Source organism: Tarenaya hassleriana, unplaced genomic scaffold (genome assembly GCF_000463585.1).
Source record: "Tarenaya hassleriana unplaced genomic scaffold, ASM46358v1 Cleome8, whole genome shotgun sequence".
Taxonomy (NCBI): Eukaryota; Viridiplantae; Streptophyta; class Magnoliopsida; order Brassicales; family Cleomaceae; genus Tarenaya; species Tarenaya hassleriana.
The window spans coordinates 2,959,909-2,982,869 of NW_010970490.1; the positions used below are offsets into that span (position 1 = coordinate 2,959,909).

Genomic DNA, 22,961 nt, shown 5'->3' on the forward strand with positions numbered 1-22,961 from the left:
AAAATTATTTACTAAATTTATAATAATTAAATAATAAATTTAAAATATAAATATTATCAATTTAATTTATTTTTAAGTAAAAAAATAATTTTATTATAAAAATTATTAAAAATAATCATTATTAAACCTAAAAATTATACTATTGTATTTTTTTTATTAAAATATAATACTAAAAAATAATATAAAATCATAACACTAAAAAAAATCATCACCAATATATATATTAATGTTTTATATAATTTCTAATAAAAATATTTTAGTTTTTTTGTCAAAACACCAGAAACCGCTACCAAAACGCAAGTTGAAAGCTGCGATTAGAAAATACAAGTTTGGTTGCGGTTGCGGTTCAACCAATCAGCTTTTCAATCGCCTGTAATCATCGAAAATCACAACCGCTCCATTTACAGGTGGCGACGGTGCAACAAATCGCCCCCTAAATCTCAATATTACTAGACAATGTATTCTATAAGTACATCGTTATTTAATAAAAAAATAAATAAATACGATACCACAAAAAATAAAAATAAAAAACAAATAATTTAGTTAGCCCAATTAGATCATCAAGCCCAGCCCATTACATTGGAATAACAGAAACGACGTGCACGTATCTCCCGCCGCCATATTTTCTCACTACTTTTTTTTTTTCGTTCTTACTGCACAAACCTACTCTCTCACTCTCCGTCAAATTCCCAAGATCGATCGCGAATTCGCGCACGGAAAAAGAAAAAATCCATCGAAATGAACGCGAAATCGCCGGAGGATATTCTGGATCTGCCGCTGAGCGAGTTTGGATTCGTGTTCGAGGAGGCCTCCGCCGCGAGAGTCGCCGGACGGACATTACATTGGAATAACAGAAACGACGTGCACGTATCTCCCGCCGCCATATTTTCTCACTACTTTTTTTTTTTCGTTCTTACTGCACAAACCTACTCTCTCACTCTCCGTCAAATTCCCAAGATCGATCGCGAATTCGCGCACGGAAAAAGAAAAAATCCATCGAAATGAACGCGAAATCGCCGGAGGATATTCTGGATCTGCCGCTGAGCGAGTTTGGATTCGTGTTCGAGGAGGCCTCCGCCGCGAGAGTCGCCGGACGGATGGCCGTTACGGAGAAGTGCTGTCAGGCGTTTAAGGTGTTGCACGGCGGAGTATCGGCTTGCATCGCCGAGGGGATCGCCAGCTACGGCGCCGTCGTGGCCTCCGGCTACAATCGCGTCGCCGGAATCCATCTATCCATCCACCATCTCCGCCCCGCCAATCTCGGCGACTCGATCTTCGCCGAGGCTTTTCCGGTCTCCTCCGGCAAAAATATCCAGGTCCGTCGTATGTGTGTATTTACATACGTATACTCATCGTATATATAAATAAATCGGATTAACACTTTTCGAAAAATCGATGTAAGTTATATATATATATAAAATTCTGCAAACCGATATAAAGCAAGGTAAAAATATATAACATATACTATGAATTAGAAAATCAAATCATAACATATTAACATAAGAGTTCCATATTAATTTCTGAAATGAAAGATGGTTTGTCCATTGATATGACATTTGTTTTAGTAGTTAGGTAAAAAAAGTATCATTAAGTCACGTAGTAAAATGGATAAACTATCTGTCAATTATTTTTATAATTACATTATTGTCAATAATATAATCATATAAATCTTAAACTGATATGCATTATTATTATTATTATAATTACAGTCTTGGTGATTTTAAAAAATAGTTCAATAATAATAATAATAATAATAATAATTTTTTGACAAAATATTGCTGCAGAACTTTTCAAAACAACAGTTATTTGTGAAATCAGCTTTGGCTCTTTTATCAATTTCGTCAACTTTCGGGACCTTGACTATATTATTAGCACATATACTTTGACTTATGTAACAAAACATTTTCCATGTTTATAGTTTTCTTTTTCTTTCGTCATATTAAATGAGTTTGTTACAAAATTTCCTAAGAATCTTAACTCGTTACTTTATACCAAATTATAAATTTAAAATTTTTTATAATATATAAATTATGTTAATTTTTCATCTAACTTTATTTATGATAATTATGGAAATTGATCTGTTACTTTTTTTAATTTTAAATCGAATATACTTCAAAGAAAATATGATATGATTTATATGTGATTTTTATTTTTTAATTTATTTTAATAAAAACAAAAAAGAAAATATATATGTGCTTATTTAAAATTTGTGTGCGCCTGTATTTATGTATGAACTTGTATATGTTTTTATTAAAAAAAGAAGTAAAAGAGACAAAATATATATATAATTGCTGACATGTCAGGGGTGTATGATCCAAATGCGGTTATATCGTATTTTAATAATAGAATACAAATTTCATTAATATAGTTAATGATTATTTATCATTCCATATTAAAATATTATAGTTTACATGATATTATAAAAAATAAAGTTTATATTTCAATACGATATAAAATAATTACACAACAGTTATTATGAAATTCTCTTATCTTAAAAAATATATTATCATTATCAACGGAAAAACCTCGACGCGTAGTATGTGTTCTACGAATCTTCAACGGTACATATAATTTGCATTATAGAGTTTGTATTTTTTTTTATTGCACTAACCATAATAGGGGCATTGATAATGAAAAGATGATCCTTTTATTTTTTTAAATATTGGTAAATGAGCAGGTGTGGGAGGTCCGGTTATGGAAAACCGGGAAAACCGGTGAACCGGATAAGAAGAAAATGGTATCGACAGCCCGGGTTACGCTCTTCTGCGGATTGCCCTTACCGGATCATGTCAAAGATGCTCCCGACAAGATGAAGTCCTTTTTGTCGAAATTATAAAATTTTATCTCCCGTACATTTATTCTCTTTTACAAAAAAAAAATATATCGTTGAACTTTGTTTATATTTGCTTATCCTTTCCAATTTCACGCAAATAATAGAGAATATTTAAATTTTCTTGGTTTCCACGTAACTTCTCTTTATGTGAATTTGAGTTTTTGCTTAGCTAACAATAAAAATTCCACTGTCTTTCCGGGTTTTTTTTTTTTATGTTAGTATTTTATATTATTGTAATGCGGAATAAACTTCAATATATAGACATTTAACATATATTTAAAAAAATCTAAACAATTAAAACGAATCAACGTCCGTAAAAATATTGATAAACTATAGAACACAGACAAGGTATCGTCTTTTACCAAAAAGGAGATTGCAATATCTGATTTAAGAATTTTAATATATCCAATTTTTTTTTAAAAAAAACAAGGTTTTATTTATTTTTAAATAAAAATTAACACAAGGATATACACGTTGACAAAAACATCAATTTGTTATTAGATTATATTATAAAACTGGCAAAAAAATATAATACATTATCAATTTAAATTATTTAATCAGCTAAAAGCAAGAGAACAAAGGATCAATAGAAGGGAAGTTTACATTTCCTTACAGTCCGATGCCGACCAAAGCTAGTGAGAGGGCAATGTGGCGGGAGTCGAAGGTGATCCTCTTTGTAATCTACAGAGACAAGGGAAAGGCCATGGGGAGGGGAAGGCAGTGTATACTTCGCAAGCTCCCTCCTGTTTCTGGTTTCCATTATCACTGGTACAATATCGGTTGGTATCGCTTCTTTCCCAATCTGAATCAACAATGCCACCTGCACATATAATGTTACAAGAGTTCTTGAATATGTACACATATATATGTATATATAAACTCCATGTCTGCAGGCTTTGGGTTACCAGAATGAGAAGATTTCAGACAAGGCGGAGAAACTAACCATGTTTCTGACTTGCCTGTACAAAAAGCCCGAACCTTCTACTTCTAGCTGTAGGAGAGGTCCCTTACCATCCAAAAAACACGAGGAATTGCTTCAAAAACTTGACCCTTTTCACCGGATTTTCAGATCAACCGACCAAAAAAAAAATACGGAATCCTAAACGGGATTTTGAGGATTACCTTTTCAACAACGTCAAAACGAGATATAGTTTTCACAGGATCAGGCACTCCGTCTTCCCGGGTAGCGTTAGCAAAAGCGGAGAAATCATGCCTTCCGACAAGATGCATTGCAGCTTCTCTCATCAGAGAGGCATTCAGCTTGTAAGCACAGTGGAAAGCATAACAACGCTGAAACGGGTCCATAAACGTATCGTTGTAAATCTGGTAACGGTAGACCTTGCCTTTGCAAGAAAACCTGGCATGGAACTCGGGAACCGCAGCACTAATCTCTTTGACGCGGATATCTTGAGGAAGAAGACCGTTCAATGCAGCATGAATGCTTTCCAAGCTGCTGTAATTGAAAGGCGTGACGAAATGCGCTACCTGAAGACAAAAGCTTATTCAAGAATGGTGGAACAAGTTGATTCGGGATTTGATGGTTTCATGCAAGCAAAGAAGAGAGATTTAAGATTTAACTCGAACCTGACCACAAGCATGAACTCCGGCATCGGTCCTGCCTGCTCCGACTATAAGCAGCTCTTTTCTTTCGAGCTTCGTTATTTGAGTTAAGGCTTTTTCCAACATCGATTGGATCGTCGGTGGTGATTCCTGATACTGCCAACCTGATACCGAATTCATCGACGTAACGAAACAAGATTCTGAGAGCAAAGATACAGCTACACATCCAAATAAAAGAGAAAAAAAGGCTTCAATTCTGTCCAAGATGATGTCTTTATAGCATATTCAGCATACAAGATAACTAATGTGTTGTTGTTTACTCATCGTGAACTGATGGAACTGATCTACGCCGAGAAAACAGAAAGATCTCAGACAAAAGATGCAAGCTTTATGATGGCTAGTTGCAAACCCAAGAAAGCTCTCTCTCTCTCTCTCTCTCTCTCTCTCTCTCTCTCTCTCTCTCTCTCTCTGTGACATTTGTGAACGATTGCAAACTTCATCGCCACCAAAAGCTCGTGGAAATTTCGACACAACAAAACCAAGTCTGAACCTCACAAGTGGAGAGACCAAATTCCCAATCCTCCTTGTGTTTCAGGTTTCAGGGTAAGTCTGTATTCGATCATTCACACAAACTACTCCCAAATCTCAGAAGATATATAGAGTTCATAATAAATCATCACTCACATAAATCATAAAAACAGAAACGGATGAAAAAGAATTCAAGCAAAGTTCATACTCCTAGTAAAAGAAACCTGCATATCGGGTTCCATCATAAGCAATCACCAGACGCCATTTATAGCCACCAAGAGATCCTACTCCATCACTAATCTTTACCAGATTGCTCAAGTCGTTCTTCATCTGCAATTCCATCCAGAAAATTAAAGAAAAGAATCAACAAAACCCTCATTCCCAAATCGGCAGGGGACAAGAAATCCAGAGAAAACTACGAGCAAAAGTGAAAAAAAAGTTTTCTTTTCACACTTACAGAGTTGTTCTGAGGAGAAGAGACGGACCCATTCTGAAACAGAGGAGGAGGAAGCGTTGCAACTGCGCAACTCATCTCCTTCGTCGTCTTTCTTTCTCCGACGACGGACTGCAAAATCTATAAAGCCCAGGCCGAAGCTCTCAATCCGTACCAATATTTTCTACTATCTATGAATATAAAAGATCCGACGGCTACGATACGCAGAGACGCACAGTAAGAAACTAGACGCGAAGCACAGTATCATGAGTTATAAGATTAGATAATAAAACGCTGCGTTTTAAACGTCACCCTTTTGCATTAGGAGCGAATGCGTCTCTTGGCACTTGCCTCAACTCTCTCGCTGGACCTTCTGGGTTTTCAGAAGAAAAAGGCTCGAAATTTGGAAATTTGGAAATTTGTCTGAAACGATACCCTTTGTTCTTGATCTCTCTGCCCCACGCTGGCTTAATAGACGGTATTTCCTTTCATAGATTAAACTGCGATGCTGTTGTCTGATTCTGTTCATGTATTAGGGTTTTTTTCGAATCTTCGCAGTCCTTGCAGAATCCGGAAACCAGCGGATTCCTTTTTTTTTCCGTCTGTTTTAGGATGGTTTTGGTTAGATTGTTCAATCGCGAATCCTGTTTCGATATTAGGGTTCTGTAAGTTCGGAAGCTTAGACTTGCTTTGCGCTATCCGTTGGCTGATGATTGAATTCCAATTTGAAAAATATAGACTTTTGGAGAATTTTTAAGTTACCCAGATGGTGTTTTCGCTCTCGTAATACTGGATTCCCTTTGGAATTTTTTAGGGTTAGGTCATGGCCACCAAGAAAGTCATAGCGATATGTCAGTCAGGGGGAGAGTTTGTGACCAACAAAGATGGATCGTTATCCTATTCCGGAGGCGATGCTTACGCGATAGACGTCGATCAGAATACTTCGATGACCGATTTCAAGTCAGAGTTGGCCGAAAATTTCGGGTTCAGTTGGGAGAGTATGACCCTCAAGTACTTTCTTCCCGGAAACAAGAAGACCCTCATCACCATTTCTAAGGACAAGGATTTCAAACGCATGGTCAATTTTTCCGCTGATGCGGGGAGCGTTGAGATCTTCGTCCTACCCGAGGAAGCTGCCGCTAGGAATGTGTCGAACATGCCAGCCAGTAGGTAGATATTTCTTTCGTTTTTGTTTCTGATCGAACTGCTTGTTCTTCAAGTTTGGTTTGCCCACAAATTTTTTCTGCATTCTCTCGCCCTTGATGCCCTTTTTCTTTTACCTTGATTGTTTCTTGCTCACAATGTTGGTTTTCAGTAGAAAACTACAGGTTGGTGCTCAAGTTCTGACCTTTATCCATGAATCTTTAGATTAAGTATGAAAATTTCAGTTAGGATTTTGAAAGTTATAACCTGTTTGGAGAATTTATGATCTGTGTGGGGAGTGAAGGTTTTGTTATATAGCTCATAGTGACTGATGTGTGAATTCGTTTTTCCAGGTCAAGCAGGACAACGGCCTCTGAAGCTGTGTTACCTCTGGTTGTTTCAGGTGATGTCGTAGGGGATGAGGATTTGACAAATGATTTCCAAATCGACATGGCAATGCCCGACGAAAGCCCTTTGCCGTGCAATTTTGTCTTGACTGACGAAAAACATCACAAAGCGGCACAGCAGTGGGAAAACGCCATCACGGGTGTCGATCAAAGGTTCAACAGCTTCAGCGAATTCCGAGATTCATTGCACAAGTATTCAATCGCCCACGGGTTTACTTACAAGTACAAGAAGAATGATAGCCATCGGGTTTCCGTGAAATGCAAAGCTCAAGGCTGTCCATGGCGGATTACTGCATCAAGGCTGTCGACCACACAGTTGATATGCATCAAGAAAATGAACCCGAGGCATACGTGTGAGCGAGCAGTTGTGAAAGCCGGTTATCGGGCAACGAGGGGTTGGGTCGGAAGCATCATAAAAGAGAAGTTAAAGGCCTTTCCGGACTACAAGCCGAAGGATATCGCTGAGGACATAAAGAGAGAGTATGGTATTCAATTGAATTACTCGCAAGCATGGCGAGCGAAAGAGATTGCCAGAGAACAGCTCCAGGGATCTTACAAAGAGGCATATAGTCAGCTACCCTTTTTCTGTGAGAAGATCAAGGAGACGAATCCGGGGAGTATTGCCCATTTCACGACGAAAGAAGATTCTAGCTTCCACCGTCTTTTCATCTCGTTCTACGCTTCGATATCTGGGTTTAGACAAGGTTGCCGTCCTCTCCTTTTCCTCGACAGTGCTGTCTTAAACTCCAAGTACCAAGGGGTTTTTCTCGTTGCCACGGCTGCTGATGCCGAAGATGGGATATTTCCGGTAGCTTTTGCCGTTGTGGATTCCGAGACTGAGGGAAACTGGTTTTGGTTCTTGGAAGAACTTAAATCCACGTTATCTGAATCCCGTAGCATCACATTTGTAGCAGATTTCCAAAATGGTCTGAACACCGCTTTACCTCAGGTCTTTGGGAATGGACACCATGCCTACTGTCTACGCCACCTTGCCGAGAAACTAAACACGGATCTGAAGGGGCAATTTTCTCACGAAGCAAGGCGGTTTATGATTAACGATTTCTACGCCGCTGCTTATGCCCCGAGGCTCGAGAGCTATTACCGTTCTCTCGAGAATATAAAGAGTATATCCCCCGATGCTTACGCTTGGGTTGCGGAAAGCGAGCCACACCACTGGGCCAATGCCTTGTTCTTGGGAGAGAGGTATAACCAGATGAACTCAACCTTCGGGCTAGATTTCTACAGCTGGGTATCCGAAGCACATGAGCTACCGATAACGCAGATGATCGACGAACTCCGAGCAAAGATGATGCAGTCGATTTACACCCGTCAGGTACAATCCCGGGAATGGGTCACGGCCCTTACACCATCAAACGAGGAGAAACTACGGAAGGAGATAGAACTGGCCCGGTCACTTCAGGTGTCGCCACCGCACGGTAGGTTGTTTGAGGTCCAGGGAGGAGAATCCATCAACATAGTCGATATAGATCAGTGCGATTGCGACTGCAAGGCCTGGAGGCTATCGGGCTTACCATGCAGCCACGCGATTGCAGTCATCGAGTGGATCGGGAAAAGCCCTTACGAGTACTGTTCAAGATACTTCACGGCCGATAGTTATCGGTTAACGTATGCAGAGTCGATTAACCCGGTTCCGAACATAGACAGGATGATGATGGATGAGCCGCTGGCTGAAGGGGCGGTTTCCGTGACTCCGCCCCCCACGAGGAGGACGCCGGGAAGGCCGAAGACAAAGCAGGTGGAGCCGTTGGATATGATCAAACGTCAGCTCCAATGTAGCAAGTGTAAGGGGTTAGGTCACAACAAAAAGACTTGCAAAACTGTTCCCTAGTGATTGGAGTTCTTGAGGAAGAAAAATATAAGGTATTAGGACATTTGTACTTTAGTTCTAGTTTTAGTTTTTTCTTTTATTGACCGGCCGTTGGTTTTGTCTTCTCGTCGGATAAATTATGGATTCAAGGTTTTTTGGTTGGGTGAGTGAGTGAAGGGTAGAGGTGAGCGCACACTTAACACTTGCTTTGTATCAAATTATGAAATGGAATCTGTTTCTTAATTACTATTATTCTTTTTAGAGTTGGCAAAAAAAAAATCCGAAGTTCGGGTACCCGTTTTGATATTCGTCATCGGAATTCGGAAGTTAGGATTAGGGTTTGATCGCTTCGGACATATCATCTTGCCCTCCTCTGCTCCTCCTCGGGTAAATCTTTTAACCCCTATCTTTCCTTGTCTCGCCCTCGGCTCGACCTCCGTCTCGCACCTTTCGCGAGATTCCCGATCTCACATTTGACGACTCGACCTTTCATCTTTGTCGGTCAGATGATCCGTGGATACCGGGTATTCGAAACGTCTCGCAGATACCCTAATGGTTTGGATTCGGTGACGAATTTGGAACTCTAAAGATTCGGGTATCGATCGAAATCCCAGACCAACCGTCTTCAACTTATTTCGATCATACACCCCTATAGAATCTTCGATTTCTATTTCGGGAGCTGACTTTTCAGATTGGAATCGAAATGGGGCGATTGGAATGGAACAGAGGCAGAAGGAAATCATTTTAAACACAGCACCAAATTTACATAATCCTCAACCATTTTGTAAACTTTCAAAGAAACAGTCTGACACTACTGCTCTACATCTTTATCTGTGTGAAGACCAAATAATCAATGGTGATGATGATGATGATGTTAATAAGGCTAAAACCAAACCCTAAAACGGGGGAAAAAAACCCCCCACAAAAAAAGGTATAAAATAAGCAGATTTTCAATGAGAAGAGAGTGATTCCAACCAGTCTGAAGTGAATTCATAGGCGACAAAGGTAACGGCACCAGCAGGAGCAGCTTTAACAGTGGAAGGGACAATGCCTTTGTAGAGACCGTTCCAGCCTTCCGACAGCAGAATCTGTCGAAGCCCGTCAAACATGTTCCTGTACGCACGCTTCTCTACCCGTGCTCCGTATCTCGGGTGTCTCTGTAACCCTTCAATCTTAACCAAACACGGGAAAAAAGAACACACGGGAAAATGGATATATCACGATTTGCTCCACTCGGGCGATTCAAATCCGTTCATAAAACATAAAAACATTAACGATGATCACACTTCTATGATCTATCGGGCGTAAAGTTAGAGCATTTGGTGTGTGCACGACAGCAACAATTAGCACTACCCAAAGGCTTTTTGATCATTTCAGGCAAATCAGCATTACTTGGACGAATTCGAGGTTTCTTGATTTTTTTTTTTGTCGCGTAGGGAGGAAATGGTAATTGAAAAAAAAACAGATAATATATCTGAAACCAGAATATAAATCAGCTAAAAAGGTGTTCAAGCTGAGCAATATCGAATCTGCATTCCGAATTCGCGAGGTAATATCACTAACCTGAAACCTTTTCTTGACAACATCAAGAGGATGACACACAAGTTTTGCGCTAGTCCCGGCCCCCAATCCACAAAGGAAAAGCTGAAAGCTAGAAAGGTTGATATCTGCATTGGCCGAGCGATTGGGGGATAAAACTATTCGGTTCCACTCCTGGTGAAAGAACACATGATCTTAATGAATGTCAAGGAAAGTAAGTCACAGTATAGACGAGAAGATTGGCACACAAAAAAAGGATATGCTTTTTTTTGTGCTCTTACCATCATCCAACGCTTAAACATATCATAGCTGCCAAACTGAAGTCCGGCATAGGGCACAATCTCGACAAGTGTCGGTGATAATCCAGTGTACAATCCCTTTATTCCCCGCATTTGAGCTATATCGACGAATGCAGACCTCATGGTAGGGTATATCTACACACAGCTTTCAATCAGTCATCACCTTATAAAGAAGAAAACTCTTTTTTTCCTAAGAAATTTAGAAGTATAAGGGAAACTAAAAGGTTCCCAGTTATCAAAAACTCATGATAAGATCAATATTACAGTCAGTCATTAATTCATGACTTGACAGCTGGCCTGTAAGCAGAGACTGAAATATTTTCTAGAAGTAGATTTACGATTCAGAAACTGACCTTAGGTTCCCCTTGTGAAGCCAATATTGTCCTCAAAAGATCAAATGGGTATGATCCAAGTGTAGCTGCACATCCTGCTAAAGCCCCACTGATGAAGGACAGGTAAGGGCTCAAATGAATATGATCCTCTGCATTGCAAGAGAATAAATAAGGATCATAACCATGTTAAACACGGAACAACACGTTTCTCGAAAATTACTATGGAGGTTTGCCACCATATCTATCAAAAGAAACACATTGATCAACAAATGCAACGCAGACAGAACCATTGATTCTACATGAGATCTCACTTTCAAATGACATAAACTAAGAAGTCCATCATTATGCTGTATACAATATCAAACTCACAATGCTTCTACAAAGCTTCAAGAGACAGACAGGTTCATTTCTAATTCCTATTCTAGCAATGCAACTTACGAGGACAGACATGCTTAATCTACTGTGCTGTCATATCCAAGCTTACCCAGTTACCTGTTTTAGAAGAACCAGCTGCAATTGATTTCAATTTATGTAGTACTGTAAACTGAATTGAAGTATAAGGCACAACCATGAGCAAAGCCGGTACATTGCCACGCCAGAAACCCTGATTAAAACGGGAAAAGAAACACGGATCAAGCACAAATAAAGGAGACTAAACCTCAGCAAGTTTGATCTGAGAGAACAAATCAGGGAAAGATTCTCATCAATCAACTAGAAAATCACAGATTATTGGACAGATCTTTCTCATCGTAAACAAAGGAATGATTGAGAATTTGAGAGTGGAAGCTTTCTAGAGACAGACCCGCAAGCCTTCCTCTCTGAATATGTCTCTTGATGCCTGTAGCACACCAGTGTACTTAGATGCTACAGACAAATTTCCCCGAACCAAAGCCCATGATGTTGTCGGTTCTAGTTGAACCTGCAATTCACACAAACGGAGCCAAAAACTTTCTTCAGAACATCTAATAACATGAAAGATAACTCCATACAAACTAAGCTGTAAGATCTAAACCAGATTAGCCCAGGATTCAAAACCTTCAAACCCTAAATCTAACAAAATACAATCCTCCAGATTACAATGAGAACCCAAGATGCAAAATCCAACGCGTTGAATCCAGCAAGTATAATATCTTCTGAGCAAACTATCAGGATATAACATCGCGAATTCAACTAGTAAAGAATCGGAAGAAGAACGCCAAATTGAAAACACCTGAAATCTGATCTTAATGACATCGAGCGGAGAAGTTACAGTGCGAGAAATAGCGCCAGAAATCGCACCGGCCGAAGCGTCGATAAGGGCTCGTTTAATCTGCCCTGGATCTTCCGACATCGCCGTGGGACTCATCTTCTAGGGTTTTTGCTTTATAACCTAAACCAACAAAATCCCAGCAAAATCAAGGACTCGGTCAACGATAATTCCCAAAACCCATCGTGTATAAACGAATCAAAAAATGGAAAAAAAGGGCAAATTTACGGCAAATAGAGCTTATATAAGGAAACATATACAAGAGGAACACACCAACGTAAATGCTGAAACGTAAGGTAAACAAAAGGGTATCCCAAAAATCATGTTTTTAGAAGGAAAAAAATCCACCGACTACCTAAAAACGCCCGACATGAGAAGAGCCGCCATTGATGATCTTCCGAACAGAGAGGGTGAGAGAGAGAGAACACGAGAAAAGTACGCGTTTACCGCGATTATGAGATTTGGGTGAGAGAGAAGACAACTTTTTGACTCGCAAAATAAAAAACGCGAGAGAGAATCTCGTCAACGTTCGTGTTCTTACTGTACATTGGATAATTCCATCTCGCTTCAGAGTCCACCAACCTACTTTTTTTTCTTGGACGAAATTACCCCCTGTAGTATCGTCTCTCGGTAAATATCTAATTTGATATAAAATTAAAAATTTATAAATAATTATGCGTATAAGGTGTGGACCTTTGATCAATAACAAGGAAATAAGATACATAGTTTTGGATTTGCATATATCTAAAATTTAATTTAATGGTCCTGAATCACCTTAATCAGTATTTGGTTTATGAGTTATCACATTGTATCATTTAGCACATTTCACATGTTTGTATTATATTCTGGGCATATATATATATATATATATTTATATTGTAAAATAATATGCCATAAAACTTTTGGGTATAAAAAGTTATGGAAATCTTAAAAAGAAAATAATGTTGTAATGTTGTGAAAAAGTGTTACGGAAAATTTAGTATGTAACATATAAAAATACAGAAAGAAATATGGAAGATTTATAATTAAAGAAAAAGAAGCTAAAATGTTAAAACACAATGAACACTAAATTTGATTTTTTTTAATAAATAAAAAGGGAAAAAAGGCCAATGTAACAATGTAACAAAGAAAGAAAAAAAAGTTATAAGAATAATATAGAAAATAGTGAATTTTAGTCTTACAGAAAACATTGTAATTTAATTTAAAAATTTTTAAAAGTACACACATAAAGTTGTTGATTTTCATAATATTACCTGTAATTGTAAATGTCAATGCCGATCTTTTTTTATTATATGGTGAGCAAGTATGTGTAATTACGGTCCATAAAAGCAATTGATTATATCTAATTCAAATTTTATAATAAAAAAAACTTGGATGACCATTGAATTGTTATGTAGGTTGGTTTTGTTAGGGGCCATGTTGACCTTTTGGCCTTTCAAACTAACCAAAGGCACATAAAAATTTCGTACGCCGACTTTTTATAAAGTTCAAATTGCAAGAGAGCTCACTCCACTATCCAACTTGGATTATTTTACATACCTCCTCCCACTAATATATTCTCAAATTTTCAAAATTTATATATTATTTTTTTATTAACTCAAAAATTCATATTTTTTAAAAATCGGAAAATCATATATATTACAATACATATTCTCTCCAACAATCATTCGGGATACACTTCATAAAATCTCATGTATGCGATCATCATAATAGGGTATGAAATTGAACCGCCTTCGGAAATAAATGGACTTTATTTAATGTTTATTATTTGTTTTTGGTTAATATTTTTCACTAAAAACAAAAACATTATAATCAAAGGTTTTGGGTCGGTGGTCTGGTGGGCCGACTAAAAGCCCAAAACTGTCCAAAACCCATAACCAAGTGGCGGACACTGAATCTACCGAATTCCACGAGCAAGCTTTTGACCAATCATAAACTTCCACGTGTCCACTTAAACCCAAACTTGACAACTAGCCAAAAGGAGGTGAAAGAAGACAAAAGCAGACACGATATTCCTAATAAATTACGAAAACGCCACCATTCATTCCCTCAGTTCTCTCCTCGCTTTCGCTCGTCTCTCTCTCTCTTCCTCAAATTTTCTCGGAGCTCCCCGCTGAAAAACCCTAAATCCTTGCTTCGTCTATACATACATATACCGTATCTGTACATTCTCTGCCTCGGTTCTGCTCAATAATGGAGGCTTCCGAGACGAAGAAGCTGTCACAGAAAGAGTTCGCTCTCGCTTCAGTCACTGACCTCTCCTCTCCTTCCGTTTCTCCGTTGTCCTCGCCTGTTGTAGCTAGTTTTTCCTGCGTCCATGGAGTTACGGAGATCCGATTTCACGAATCCGAGGCGGCAGATGGTTTCAGTTTCGATCTTTTTTCGGCTCAGGTTGCTGTTGATTCGCATGCTTTTCTGGTTTCTCTGGTTCTCGGTTCTGTTTTAGTGTTTGATCACGTTGGAAATGTATCTTTTCTATATACGATGGTGTAGAAACCCATTCGAGGGGTTCCGGGAAAAAATCTGAGATATTCTTGATAACTTGGTTCGAAATTTTTTCCCATTGTTAGTTTGTAATTAGTTCGCGTTGTTCGACCGTTAAGATTGAAGATTTTAATCCTATTACCTTTGTGTTTATGAATGTATGTATAGCTTAAACTGGTTGAATTGCGCTACTTTCCTCTTGCTTCCGTGTAAGCGAGAGCTGATGTAGTTGCATTTCATGTGAAATTTCTCTTGCGGTGAAATTTTTTTTTTTTTTTGTTGATGTTGCTCAGTTATTCAAGTTGGGGCGCATGGAGTTGATCTGCATTTCGGATGGTTCGGGTTCCTCAAAGGAGGTAAGGAAAACTATCAACTTTCTTTCAGGATTAGAATATGTTCACGTACCACGTTCGCCTTGTAGAATATTTCAAATGAGATTCACTTGTTTCCCTTGTTTATCGGCTCTTATGAATCCAATTTCAATAGCTGTTTCTAGGAGTTGAAACATTTCCTCATGGAACCTTGAATATCTCCTGAGCGCATTATCAGTAACGTGTTTCTAGATATTTTGTATATCTTCTTGATGAAATGATTTTTCGGAACCAGAATTCGTTCTCTCGAGGAGTCATTATCAAATTTAGAAATGAGAAGGAAAGCAAGGATTTTTTTGATGCGTTTGAGGAGTGGAGGAAGGATGCTGTTGTTCAAGGTGCTCCATTGTTCATGTTTATGATTGTTCTGTTGAAACTTATTTGTTCTGGTTTTGATGGTTCTTTGTTAAGTATTTTTAGTAGTAGTATTGCCTTTGGGAAGCTTATGGTTTTATCGATTAGTGATTTTAGCTGCTGTTTGATTTTTAACATGATACATCATGTTTGGACTCGTTTTCATTTATAAGGAGCGTATGTTTGTATGCTTGAAAATTTTGAGATGTAATAAGTTTATTACATGGATGATTTGGGGTTGTTCTCGTCTTTTCTGAAGAACTTATGCATGTATATGGCCACGTTTATATCCAAGACTGCTCCTCTGTGCTATACATCTGCTCTTAGAACATCTTTTACGCCTTCTAATTCTTCTCTTTCTAGGATTATCCTTGCCAAATGGAACGGTTTTAGCTAATAAAAGCAAGTTTGACGATAAGATAGAGGCTTCTTCTGCCAAGATGTATTTCCATTATTACGGACAACTTCTACATCAGCAAAATATGTTGCAAGACTATGTGAGGACAGGTATGATGTCCAAATTTGATATGTTGGTTTCCTCAATTTTGTTCAATCTCTTGCTGTCTGTCGATTTCAAAGGCTGTACATCCGACAGAGAACGCGTGCATCTAGTTAACTTCACTGAGCTGCTTAACATGGGATGGCTATTTATGTTTCATTTTCTCCCCTTTCAGGTACATATTATGCTGCAGTCATGGAGAATCGTTCAGATTTTAGTGGTCGTGTTGTGGTTGATGTGGGTGCTGGGAGTGGAATTTTGTCAATGTTTGCTGCACAGGTATGCAATTCAGGCCAAAGAATGTAAAACTACAGTATTCCTGCAAAGCCTCTGCATTTTGCTTCTGTTTTAATTTTATTGATGGATGCACATTCTTTTCCCCATTAAATTAGGCTGGTGCCAAGCATGTATATGCTGTGGAAGCATCAGAAATGGCTGAGTATGCCCGTAAGCTGATTGCTGGGAACCCATTATTGGCCAAGCGGATAACAGTGAGGCCTATATTCCGTGTTACTCATGAATATATTTTTCATACGTTGTATCATTGTCTGATGTTGTTGAGGTTGGCACAAGTGTAGGTGATCAAGGGAAAAGTCGAGGATGTTGAGTTACCTGAGAAAGCAGATGTTTTGATCTCTGAACCAATGGGTATGTGTTTCTGGGTTAATTGCTATAATGTGATCTTCTTATCAAAATTGAATAATATTAGGACCTTTCAATAAGCCCTCAATTTTGGCTTATCAGCAAATTAGTGGAGTTAATGATATTTGAAAGGGTGGGTGTGATAGTCAGATCTTTTTACCTGCAGGCACCTTATTGGTCAACGAGAGAATGCTGGAATCATATGTAATTGCTAGGGATCGTTTTCTTTCTCCAAATGGAAAAATGTTTCCTACACTTGGAAGGTAAAGGCGATCCTTGAAAGGCTCATTCTTTTGATTTCTGAAAGGATCGTATTTCTCATAACATTTTATCACTACAGGATTCACATGGCACCTTTCACCGATGAATTCTTATTTACTGAAATGGCAAATAAGGTATGAGATGTCAATTGTTAAAATGGTTTGTGGAATGTATTGCATAGATTTCTCTTTGTAACGTAAAACCAAATTGTCGGATTAATATATTTCTTAGGTTTCTGATTATAAGCGTTCAATCATCAGGGTGTCCTTCTCTATGCAGGCTTTGTTCTGGCAACAGCAGAACTACTACGGAGTTGATGTGACACCTCTGTATGGATCAGCCTTCCGGGGCTATTTTTCTCAGGTATATCGGTTCACATAGCAGTAATTCGTAATTCCAGATTGCTTCACTGTCCAGAATATTTGTCTCTTGTTTCAAACTTAAAAAGAGTTTTAATGACAGTTCGTATTCCATCGATGTTACAGCCTGTGGTTGATGCATTTGATCCGAGATTGTTGGTGGCTCCTCCAATGTTTCATGTGATAGATTTCACTCAGATAAAGGTAGCAGTCTACCTTGGGAGACAACATTTATAACTTCTGATTTTCATGATTTGTACATCACTCTGGTAGATTCTTTTATGCCATCTGCATATTTAGAATTTCTAGCTGGCTGCAGAGTGTAGCGAGCGACAGGATGTGTGACAAACATTCAATCTCATCTGTTTCTGAACTTGTTTTCGCAGGAAGAAGAGTTTTATGAAATTGATATCCCATTAAAGTTCACTGCCTCCACATGTACCAGAGTGCATGGCCTTGCCTGTTGGTTTGACGTCCTCTTTAATGGGAGGTAAAAGTAAAACCACATCGCTTTTATATAAATTCCCGATTTTTCCGTGCCTTATTTTGGGTTTCTTCTAAGACGAAATCCACTTTGGTTTTGTTTCCAAACAGCACGGTTCAAAGATGGCTCACAACTGCCCCCGGGGCACCTACGACCCACTGGTACCAGATACGATGTGTTCTCTCGCAGCCTCTTCATGTGATGGCAGGACAAGAGCTGACGGGCAGGCTTCATTTGGTTGCCCACAGCGCTCAGAGCTACACCATCAATCTAACTCTATCAGGTCGATCAGGCTCTCTTTTTTCTGCCTTGCACTTACACTTGCACCCTTTTGAAGTGTATATGCTTTCTGCGGGTTTCTGATAGATAGGGGAATCGATTTTATCAGCTAAAATGTGGGGACCGGGTGCCGGCCAAGGCGGGATCCTCCAGACGTCGTCGTGCAAACTCGATCTGAAAGAACCCTATTATAGAATGTCTCAGCCACAGACATACACTGTTGCTCAAGAACCGCAACCACAACAGCAGCAGCAGCAGCTATTAAATCCACAGGTAGGATTCATCTGTTCCGTTACTTTCGTCTTACATGAGATTCCTTTCGTTCTGACCAGGCATTAGGAAACAACTCTAGTTCAACATTCTTAAAAAGTTATTGTCTGATCTGATAGTAAATCTTGCTTTCTCTCTGCTACGCTAATATCTCCTATGCATTTGATTTTATCAGTACCCGGAAAAAAAAATTAATGTGAAAGAGTAATATTGAGCAGGGCATAGAAATACAGTACGATGACTTAGAAGAAGTAGAGCTGATGCAACAGCCGCCACGCGATGCAGGTACTCAGCTCTAGAAACCAGACTTTTGTTGATTCACAGGAAGAAAAGAACATGAAAAAAAAATCGATTTGTTGCCTCGCCCCTCGGGTATTATACCTCTGTCCAGTGGTAGAAAAGCAAAAATGAGAATGGCGCTGTAGAATAGATTCTAGATAGGAACCAATGTTGTTGTTGCTTCCATTCATGTCATGTCTCTTGAGTTGTGTCCTCTCCCCACTCTGTCTCCTGGATTTTCATAGGCTCGATCCATCCGAATTTTCATTTCTGGTATGATGCTGTGGGAATGGATAAGTTTGTTTTCATCTTGAAGCTTGGAATCCAGGTTTCTTCTATATATACAGAGTGATGTATATATACGTGTGTTTGAGTGTGGTGCTTTCGGCTTGGACAGAGTCCCAGGTTTCTTGTAGCCTGGTTTTCAATTGGTTCAAACAATTTTGCCTGTCGGAACCAAATTCGGAGTCCAAACGAAGATCTCATGGCTTATTATATACGTATGATGTATCTGTTCCTTCTGATATATATATATCACAGAGAATGATGTTAAAGAAAAACTTCTTGCCTTTTCCGAAAAAGTTGTGTTTCGTTTGGTGAATCTCGGATTCGTCAAAAAAAAAAAAAAATTCTTAAGAATTTTTGCACGTATCGAATATTTTTATTAGATAAAATGTTTTGATTTATTTTTGTTTGCTGTTGGTTATAAAATTTCCGTTGATATCCTTTGTGAACAAAAACATTTTACACTTGTTATATCATGTATTGCGATTAAATTAAATTAAAATATATCCTATCTAAAAAACTAAATTTTATGAAAAAGAAAGCCAATAATAATTAAAAAAAAAAAGAGTAATTTTAGTTTCTAGTTAAATCGTTTGTCAACTTTTTCTGAATTTTTTTATTATTTTTATATCATTTTCCAAACTTTTTATTTACATTTTTTACGCCTCTTGTCCTTATTTTCTGCCCAATTATTCCAAAATATTTAACCTTCTTTTTCTTTTATTTTTAATTTTTAACTATATTTTACCTTCAAGCTTTTTTATTTTTCTTTTCCTTGAAATTCGTAACTTTTCCATAAGTTTTTTTTCAAAATTTACAATTATTCAATTTGTTATGCTATTTTTAGTTGCCCATTGCTTTTTTTTTTTTATTGTTTTGTAAATTTAGGAAAAAAAAGACCCGGTTCACTCGCGCCACAAAACGACAGAACACGCATGAGATCCTCACAGCCACTTAAACTTAAAACACAACATACGATCACCAACGACCACATCTCAACCGTCCACGTGTCCTCCCCGATCCGCCTTCCCTCCCGTATTTAAACTCCATCACCTCCCTTCTCCTCCTCTGTGCTATTCACTGCGAAACTGAAAAGGATACATAACAAAACAAGTGTTTCAGATCTAACAGTCGAGAATGGCGGGCGCAGACAGCCGTGTTGTGATCGTGGGAGTAGACGATAGCGTCCACAGTTACCATGCTCTCGAGACAGCTCTTGACCTCTTCTTCGTGCCTTTCAAGTCAAATCCTCAGTTCAAGCTCGTCATCATCCACGCTCGTCCCACTGCTTCCTCTATCCTCGGCTTTGCCGGACCAGGTATCCGAATCTCTCAACCCAACCCGGTTCCACGCTTTTTTTTTTATCAAGAAACAATGAAACGTGCGTGTTTTATCGTCGATGAAACGACTTGATTCAAGATGGGTTTGCGAAAGTTTGTTCATTCTTGTTTAAAACGATGCGATTTTGAGAATGTTTACTATCTGGGTTTTGAAAAAGACCTACCTTTTAGCAAACTGGTGATCCAGATTCAGAGAAATGTAGTTTGGGGTGATGATGATATGTAGTTTGGGTTAAAGAAAGGTTATATCTTTTGTTGATGAAACAATTTGATCCGAGATGGGTTTTCCAAAGTTTCATCGTTGGGTTTGTTTAAACGATGATATTGGAAGATCGTTTTCCCGGTCTGGGAGTCAGGAGATGTAAGGGGAAGTGGATTTTGGTGTGAATGCAGGAGCTGTGGATGTAATGCCAATGGTGGAACAGGATCTGAAGAAAACTGCAGATTGGGTTCTGAAGAAGTGCAACGAAATCTGCTCCAACAAATCCGTAAGTGTTTTCCACGTTTGTGTGTTGTGTATTGACGCAGCCATGGGATAATGATGATGACGTATGTATATATGTACGTGTGTATGCATAATAATAGATCGAGATCACGGCCTCGGAGGTGACGGAAGGCGATCCCAGGAACATTATGGTCGATGCTTCCGAGAAACACCATGCTTCTGTCATTGTTTTGGGCAGCCATGGCTACGGTGCTGTTAAGAGGTACATTTTCTCCGCTCATGATCTCATCGTCTTGATCATTTGCATCCAAAACGCAATCGCTTCCGCTTCGAAATTAGCGATCACGATCTTAATCTGTTTCCTAACCTGTGGATGTTGCAGAGTTTTTCTGGGGAGTGTGAGTGATTACCTCGCTCATCACGCACATTGCTCTGTCATGATCGTCAAGAAGCACAAGACGCCAGCAGCGGCCGCAGCAGCTAAGAACTGAGGCTGAAGAGATTTGTTTAATGTCAAGAGAGATTCTCCATTGAAGAAAGTTTAAATATTTCTTATGCTATTACATAGTTACTGGAATGGAATAAGATCGAACCAGAAGATATTATACTTTATTTTCCGAGCAGAAAGTGCATCCACACAGATAATGTATTAAATGAGAAACAAAGAGATCAAATGAAGTAACAAGACCAGACTGAGATTCTCAATGAGATCAAACAATAGAACAAGCATAACAAAGAGAGTAGAGGGAGAAGCTGCCAACTCTATTGGTTGAGAACCTTATCTTTCTAGTTGGAGGTAATGGGTTCAACCCTCTAGAACATGAGTCTTCCCCTGAGTCTTTCAGTTTCTGCTGGTTTACCTGTTCCATGTCATTTGCATGCTATTGCGTGGGACCGGTGGGTTTACTCCGCATCCGAAAGCTCCGTTGCCAAAAAAAATAGAGTGTTACTATTAAAAAAATGGATGAAATATTATTGTTTTATCCCAAGACAGAGATTTCCAAACATTCATCTTTAGCACTTAAACCTCCTCAAGGCAATAGGCAAAGCCGCAAAGTACAATAATGCCGGGTTTGTCGCACTGTCCTTGTAATATGCAAACACCAAGCTGCTGTCATTTGCCATGCTCTCTTCAACAAAGCTGGAAAAGAAGAACAGAGAAGAATAAAACGTCATTAATGTTGTGAAATGATTCGTAAGAAGAAGAATTGGGAGAAGAAAAGAGGTATTTTTACAGTTGGAGATCTTATAGTTTAGACAGCAAGAGCTTGGTTGCTCCTTCTGTGTTCTTCTTGAGCTTATCCTGTTGGTCGGAGTTCAACATGGACTTCAAAAGCTCGAGGTAATTGCTGACCTCTGCAATGAAACGCTTCTTGTTGAAAGGAGGCTCCTCATCGCTACCTTTGGCGGAAGGATTAGCTCCGATATCCACCTCAATTGCTCCTTGAGCAACCGGCTGATGAATGCAGTACCAATCCAAAAGATTCACATTACCAAACAGATTCCTGCAAATTCATGTCTTTAGAGGATAAAGCAACAGAAAAGAAAACAAAACCTTTCCCACTACCTCCCTAAGGGTTCCGCTCTCGATTTCCTTGCAAGGAAATGAGTCATACAGAAGCTCGTCACCTGAAAGCTATAGTGTTAAACACCATTATGAGAGTAGAAAAACTCAAACTTCGAAGCAATCTAAACCAAAAAGAGAAACGAGGATCGAAACCCTAGAATTCGCTCCAGGGAAACGAAAATTGAGTAAGCCCAACATAATCGACAGCAGCGGGAATCGGATTGGTAATGGACGAGCTTCCAACTTACAGAGACGTAATACCGACTAACTAAGCCAATTAAGCATACCATCAGAGAATGCAGCAACGCGAGACTTAAGAAAACTTGCGTGAATCTTACCGACACCAGAGGAAACGACCGGAAAAACATGCTTATAAAAGGCAAATCCATGGATGATCCGATAACGAATTGAATCGAAACTTGGAATAACAGACATGAACGTGAAAATGACGGAGCATTGCCGGTGAGGAGATCCTGGTAAGCCTACATTGTTGCTTACTCTCACTCTCTCTCTCTCTCTGCGTCCGATCGACAAAAGGATAGAACTCAAGAACAGTAACAGGAAGCGAGAGAGAGAAATTCCATAGAGATGGGGGCGTGCAATCGTGCGGCGACGCGAGATTTATATAGTGCGAAGGGTTATGTAAAATTACCAAAAGGACCTACTTACTTGGTAAAACTACAGATTTGCCATTTACCTAGCCAGACAAAAAATATTATTTTACTCGCTTTGGTCAACGAGGCGACGAACATGAAAGAAAAGCCCAGAGCCCACATATCCAGTTATTAAATTATTTAAAAATATTTTAACATAAATAATTTAGAAAATTATAGAAATCGGCTTTTTTTATTTATTTATTTCATTTACTTTCCAATTTAAAATTTTATATATTAA

At 38.8% G+C, this 22,961-nt stretch overlaps 7 protein-coding genes across 14 annotated transcripts; 4 read left to right on the forward strand and 3 right to left on the reverse strand.

Annotated features, from left to right (window-relative positions):
• Nucleotides 1-888: 888 nt before the first annotated feature.
• Nucleotides 889-2,960, forward strand: LOC104802684 (1,4-dihydroxy-2-naphthoyl-CoA thioesterase 2-like). The gene is made up of 2 exons (XM_010526400.1): nucleotides 889-1,316; nucleotides 2,678-2,960. The coding sequence occupies exons 1-2, from the start codon at nucleotides 1,002-1,004 to the stop codon at nucleotides 2,834-2,836; spliced, it is 474 nt and encodes a 157-aa protein (XP_010524702.1). The 5' UTR covers nucleotides 889-1,001; the 3' UTR covers nucleotides 2,837-2,960.
• A 353-nt stretch (nucleotides 2,961-3,313) lies between these two features.
• LOC104802685 (tRNA pseudouridine synthase A 1) lies at nucleotides 3,314-5,513 on the reverse strand. 2 transcript variants are annotated; one of them, XM_010526401.1, is made up of 6 exons: nucleotides 5,379-5,513; nucleotides 5,146-5,251; nucleotides 4,418-4,557; nucleotides 3,956-4,318; nucleotides 3,777-3,839; nucleotides 3,314-3,653 (listed from the first exon to the last, which is right to left on the reverse strand). In XM_010526401.1, the coding sequence occupies exons 1-6, from the start codon at nucleotides 5,451-5,453 to the stop codon at nucleotides 3,417-3,419; spliced, it is 984 nt and encodes a 327-aa protein (XP_010524703.1). In that variant the 5' UTR covers nucleotides 5,454-5,513; the 3' UTR covers nucleotides 3,314-3,416. The 2 variants fall into 2 exon arrangements, with proteins under 2 accessions (XP_010524703.1, XP_010524704.1); XM_010526402.1 differs by lacking the exon at nucleotides 5,379-5,513 and having other exon boundaries at nucleotides 5,130-5,246.
• Nucleotides 5,514-5,684: 171 nt separating this feature from the next.
• LOC104802686 lies at nucleotides 5,685-8,978 on the forward strand. Its single transcript, XM_010526403.1, has 3 exons — nucleotides 5,685-5,832; nucleotides 6,169-6,524; nucleotides 6,851-8,978. Exons 2-3 carry the CDS (start codon nucleotides 6,178-6,180, stop codon nucleotides 8,751-8,753), a joined length of 2,250 nt encoding a protein of 749 aa, XP_010524705.1. The 5' UTR covers nucleotides 5,685-5,832; nucleotides 6,169-6,177; the 3' UTR covers nucleotides 8,754-8,978.
• Nucleotides 8,979-9,450: 472 nt separating this feature from the next.
• On the reverse strand, nucleotides 9,451-12,682 carry LOC104802687 (mitochondrial thiamine pyrophosphate carrier-like). Its single transcript, XM_010526404.2, has 8 exons — nucleotides 12,504-12,682; nucleotides 12,113-12,271; nucleotides 11,705-11,821; nucleotides 11,395-11,506; nucleotides 10,924-11,051; nucleotides 10,553-10,705; nucleotides 10,296-10,445; nucleotides 9,451-9,904 (listed from the first exon to the last, which is right to left on the reverse strand). Exons 2-8 carry the CDS (start codon nucleotides 12,245-12,247, stop codon nucleotides 9,683-9,685), a joined length of 1,017 nt encoding a protein of 338 aa, XP_010524706.1. The 5' UTR covers nucleotides 12,248-12,271; nucleotides 12,504-12,682; the 3' UTR covers nucleotides 9,451-9,682.
• Nucleotides 12,683-14,204: 1,522 nt separating this feature from the next.
• On the forward strand, nucleotides 14,205-18,770 carry LOC104802688 (probable histone-arginine methyltransferase 1.3). Its single transcript, XM_010526405.2, has 15 exons — nucleotides 14,205-14,539; nucleotides 14,926-14,988; nucleotides 15,239-15,341; nucleotides 15,721-15,864; nucleotides 16,032-16,135; nucleotides 16,249-16,347; nucleotides 16,435-16,504; nucleotides 16,665-16,761; nucleotides 16,839-16,893; nucleotides 17,039-17,122; nucleotides 17,245-17,322; nucleotides 17,505-17,608; nucleotides 17,713-17,885; nucleotides 17,991-18,154; nucleotides 18,370-18,770. Exons 1-15 carry the CDS (start codon nucleotides 14,342-14,344, stop codon nucleotides 18,448-18,450), a joined length of 1,617 nt encoding a protein of 538 aa, XP_010524707.1. The 5' UTR covers nucleotides 14,205-14,341; the 3' UTR covers nucleotides 18,451-18,770.
• A 1,000-nt stretch (nucleotides 18,771-19,770) lies between these two features.
• On the forward strand, nucleotides 19,771-21,112 carry LOC104802690 (universal stress protein Sll1388). The gene is made up of 4 exons (XM_010526410.2): nucleotides 19,771-20,033; nucleotides 20,449-20,543; nucleotides 20,641-20,762; nucleotides 20,883-21,112. Exons 1-4 carry the CDS (start codon nucleotides 19,853-19,855, stop codon nucleotides 20,989-20,991), a joined length of 507 nt encoding a protein of 168 aa, XP_010524712.1. The 5' UTR covers nucleotides 19,771-19,852; the 3' UTR covers nucleotides 20,992-21,112.
• LOC104802689 (translationally-controlled tumor protein homolog) lies at nucleotides 21,090-22,643 on the reverse strand. 7 transcript variants are annotated; one of them, XM_010526407.1, is made up of 4 exons: nucleotides 22,406-22,643; nucleotides 22,068-22,129; nucleotides 21,736-21,956; nucleotides 21,090-21,641 (listed from the first exon to the last, which is right to left on the reverse strand). In XM_010526407.1, the coding sequence occupies exons 1-3, from the start codon at nucleotides 22,500-22,502 to the stop codon at nucleotides 21,747-21,749; spliced, it is 369 nt and encodes a 122-aa protein (XP_010524709.1). In that variant the 5' UTR covers nucleotides 22,503-22,643; the 3' UTR covers nucleotides 21,090-21,641; nucleotides 21,736-21,746. The 7 variants fall into 7 exon arrangements, 4 of the variants coding, with proteins under 4 accessions (XP_010524709.1, XP_010524708.1, XP_010524711.1 ...); XM_010526406.1 differs by having other exon boundaries at nucleotides 22,056-22,129; XM_010526409.1 differs by having other exon boundaries at nucleotides 22,068-22,136.
• Between the last annotated feature and the right edge of the window lie 318 nt (nucleotides 22,644-22,961).

Coding starts and splice junctions, on each gene's coding strand:
- LOC104802684 (XM_010526400.1), top strand. CDS start 1,002: ATGAACGCGAAATCGCCGGAGGATATTCTGGATCTGCCGCTGAGCGAG. Junction 1,317..2,677: donor CCTCCGGCAAAAATATCCAG/GTCCGTCGTATG, acceptor GTAAATGAGCAG/GTGTGGGAGGTCCGGTTATG.
- LOC104802685 (XM_010526401.1), bottom strand. CDS start 5,453: ATGAGTTGCGCAGTTGCAACGCTTCCTCCTCCTCTGTTTCAGAATGGG. Junction 5,252..5,378: donor CTTCTCCTCAGAACAACTCT/GTAAGTGTGAAA, acceptor ATGGAATTGCAG/ATGAAGAACGACTTGAGCAA. Junction 3,840..3,955: donor GTTTTGACGTTGTTGAAAAG/GTAATCCTCAAA, acceptor TTGGATGGTAAG/GGACCTCTCCTACAGCTAGA.
- LOC104802686 (XM_010526403.1), top strand. CDS start 6,178: ATGGCCACCAAGAAAGTCATAGCGATATGTCAGTCAGGGGGAGAGTTT. Junction 6,525..6,850: donor TCGAACATGCCAGCCAGTAG/GTAGATATTTCT, acceptor TCGTTTTTCCAG/GTCAAGCAGGACAACGGCCT.
- LOC104802687 (XM_010526404.2), bottom strand. CDS start 12,247: ATGAGTCCCACGGCGATGTCGGAAGATCCAGGGCAGATTAAACGAGCC. Junction 11,052..11,394: donor AGCTGGTTCTTCTAAAACAG/GTAACTGGGTAA, acceptor CTTGCAATGCAG/AGGATCATATTCATTTGAGC. Junction 10,706..10,923: donor CTTCACAAGGGGAACCTAAG/GTCAGTTTCTGA, acceptor AGCTGTGTGTAG/ATATACCCTACCATGAGGTC.
- LOC104802688 (XM_010526405.2), top strand. CDS start 14,342: ATGGAGGCTTCCGAGACGAAGAAGCTGTCACAGAAAGAGTTCGCTCTC. Junction 16,348..16,434: donor TATTGGCCAAGCGGATAACA/GTGAGGCCTATA, acceptor GCACAAGTGTAG/GTGATCAAGGGAAAAGTCGA. Junction 17,123..17,244: donor TCCGGGGCTATTTTTCTCAG/GTATATCGGTTC, acceptor TCGATGTTACAG/CCTGTGGTTGATGCATTTGA.
- LOC104802690 (XM_010526410.2), top strand. CDS start 19,853: ATGGCGGGCGCAGACAGCCGTGTTGTGATCGTGGGAGTAGACGATAGC. Junction 20,034..20,448: donor CCTCGGCTTTGCCGGACCAG/GTATCCGAATCT, acceptor GTGTGAATGCAG/GAGCTGTGGATGTAATGCCA. Junction 20,544..20,640: donor AAATCTGCTCCAACAAATCC/GTAAGTGTTTTC, acceptor GCATAATAATAG/ATCGAGATCACGGCCTCGGA.
- LOC104802689 (XM_010526406.1), bottom strand. CDS start 22,502: ATGTCTGTTATTCCAAGTTTCGATTCAATTCGTTATCGGATCATCCAT. Junction 22,130..22,405: donor GGTCGTTTCCTCTGGTGTCG/GTAAGATTCACG, acceptor TATAGCTTTCAG/GTGACGAGCTTCTGTATGAC. Junction 21,957..22,055: donor TTAGGGAGGTAGTGGGAAAG/GTTTTGTTTTCT, acceptor TGCATTCATCAG/CCGGTTGCTCAAGGAGCAAT.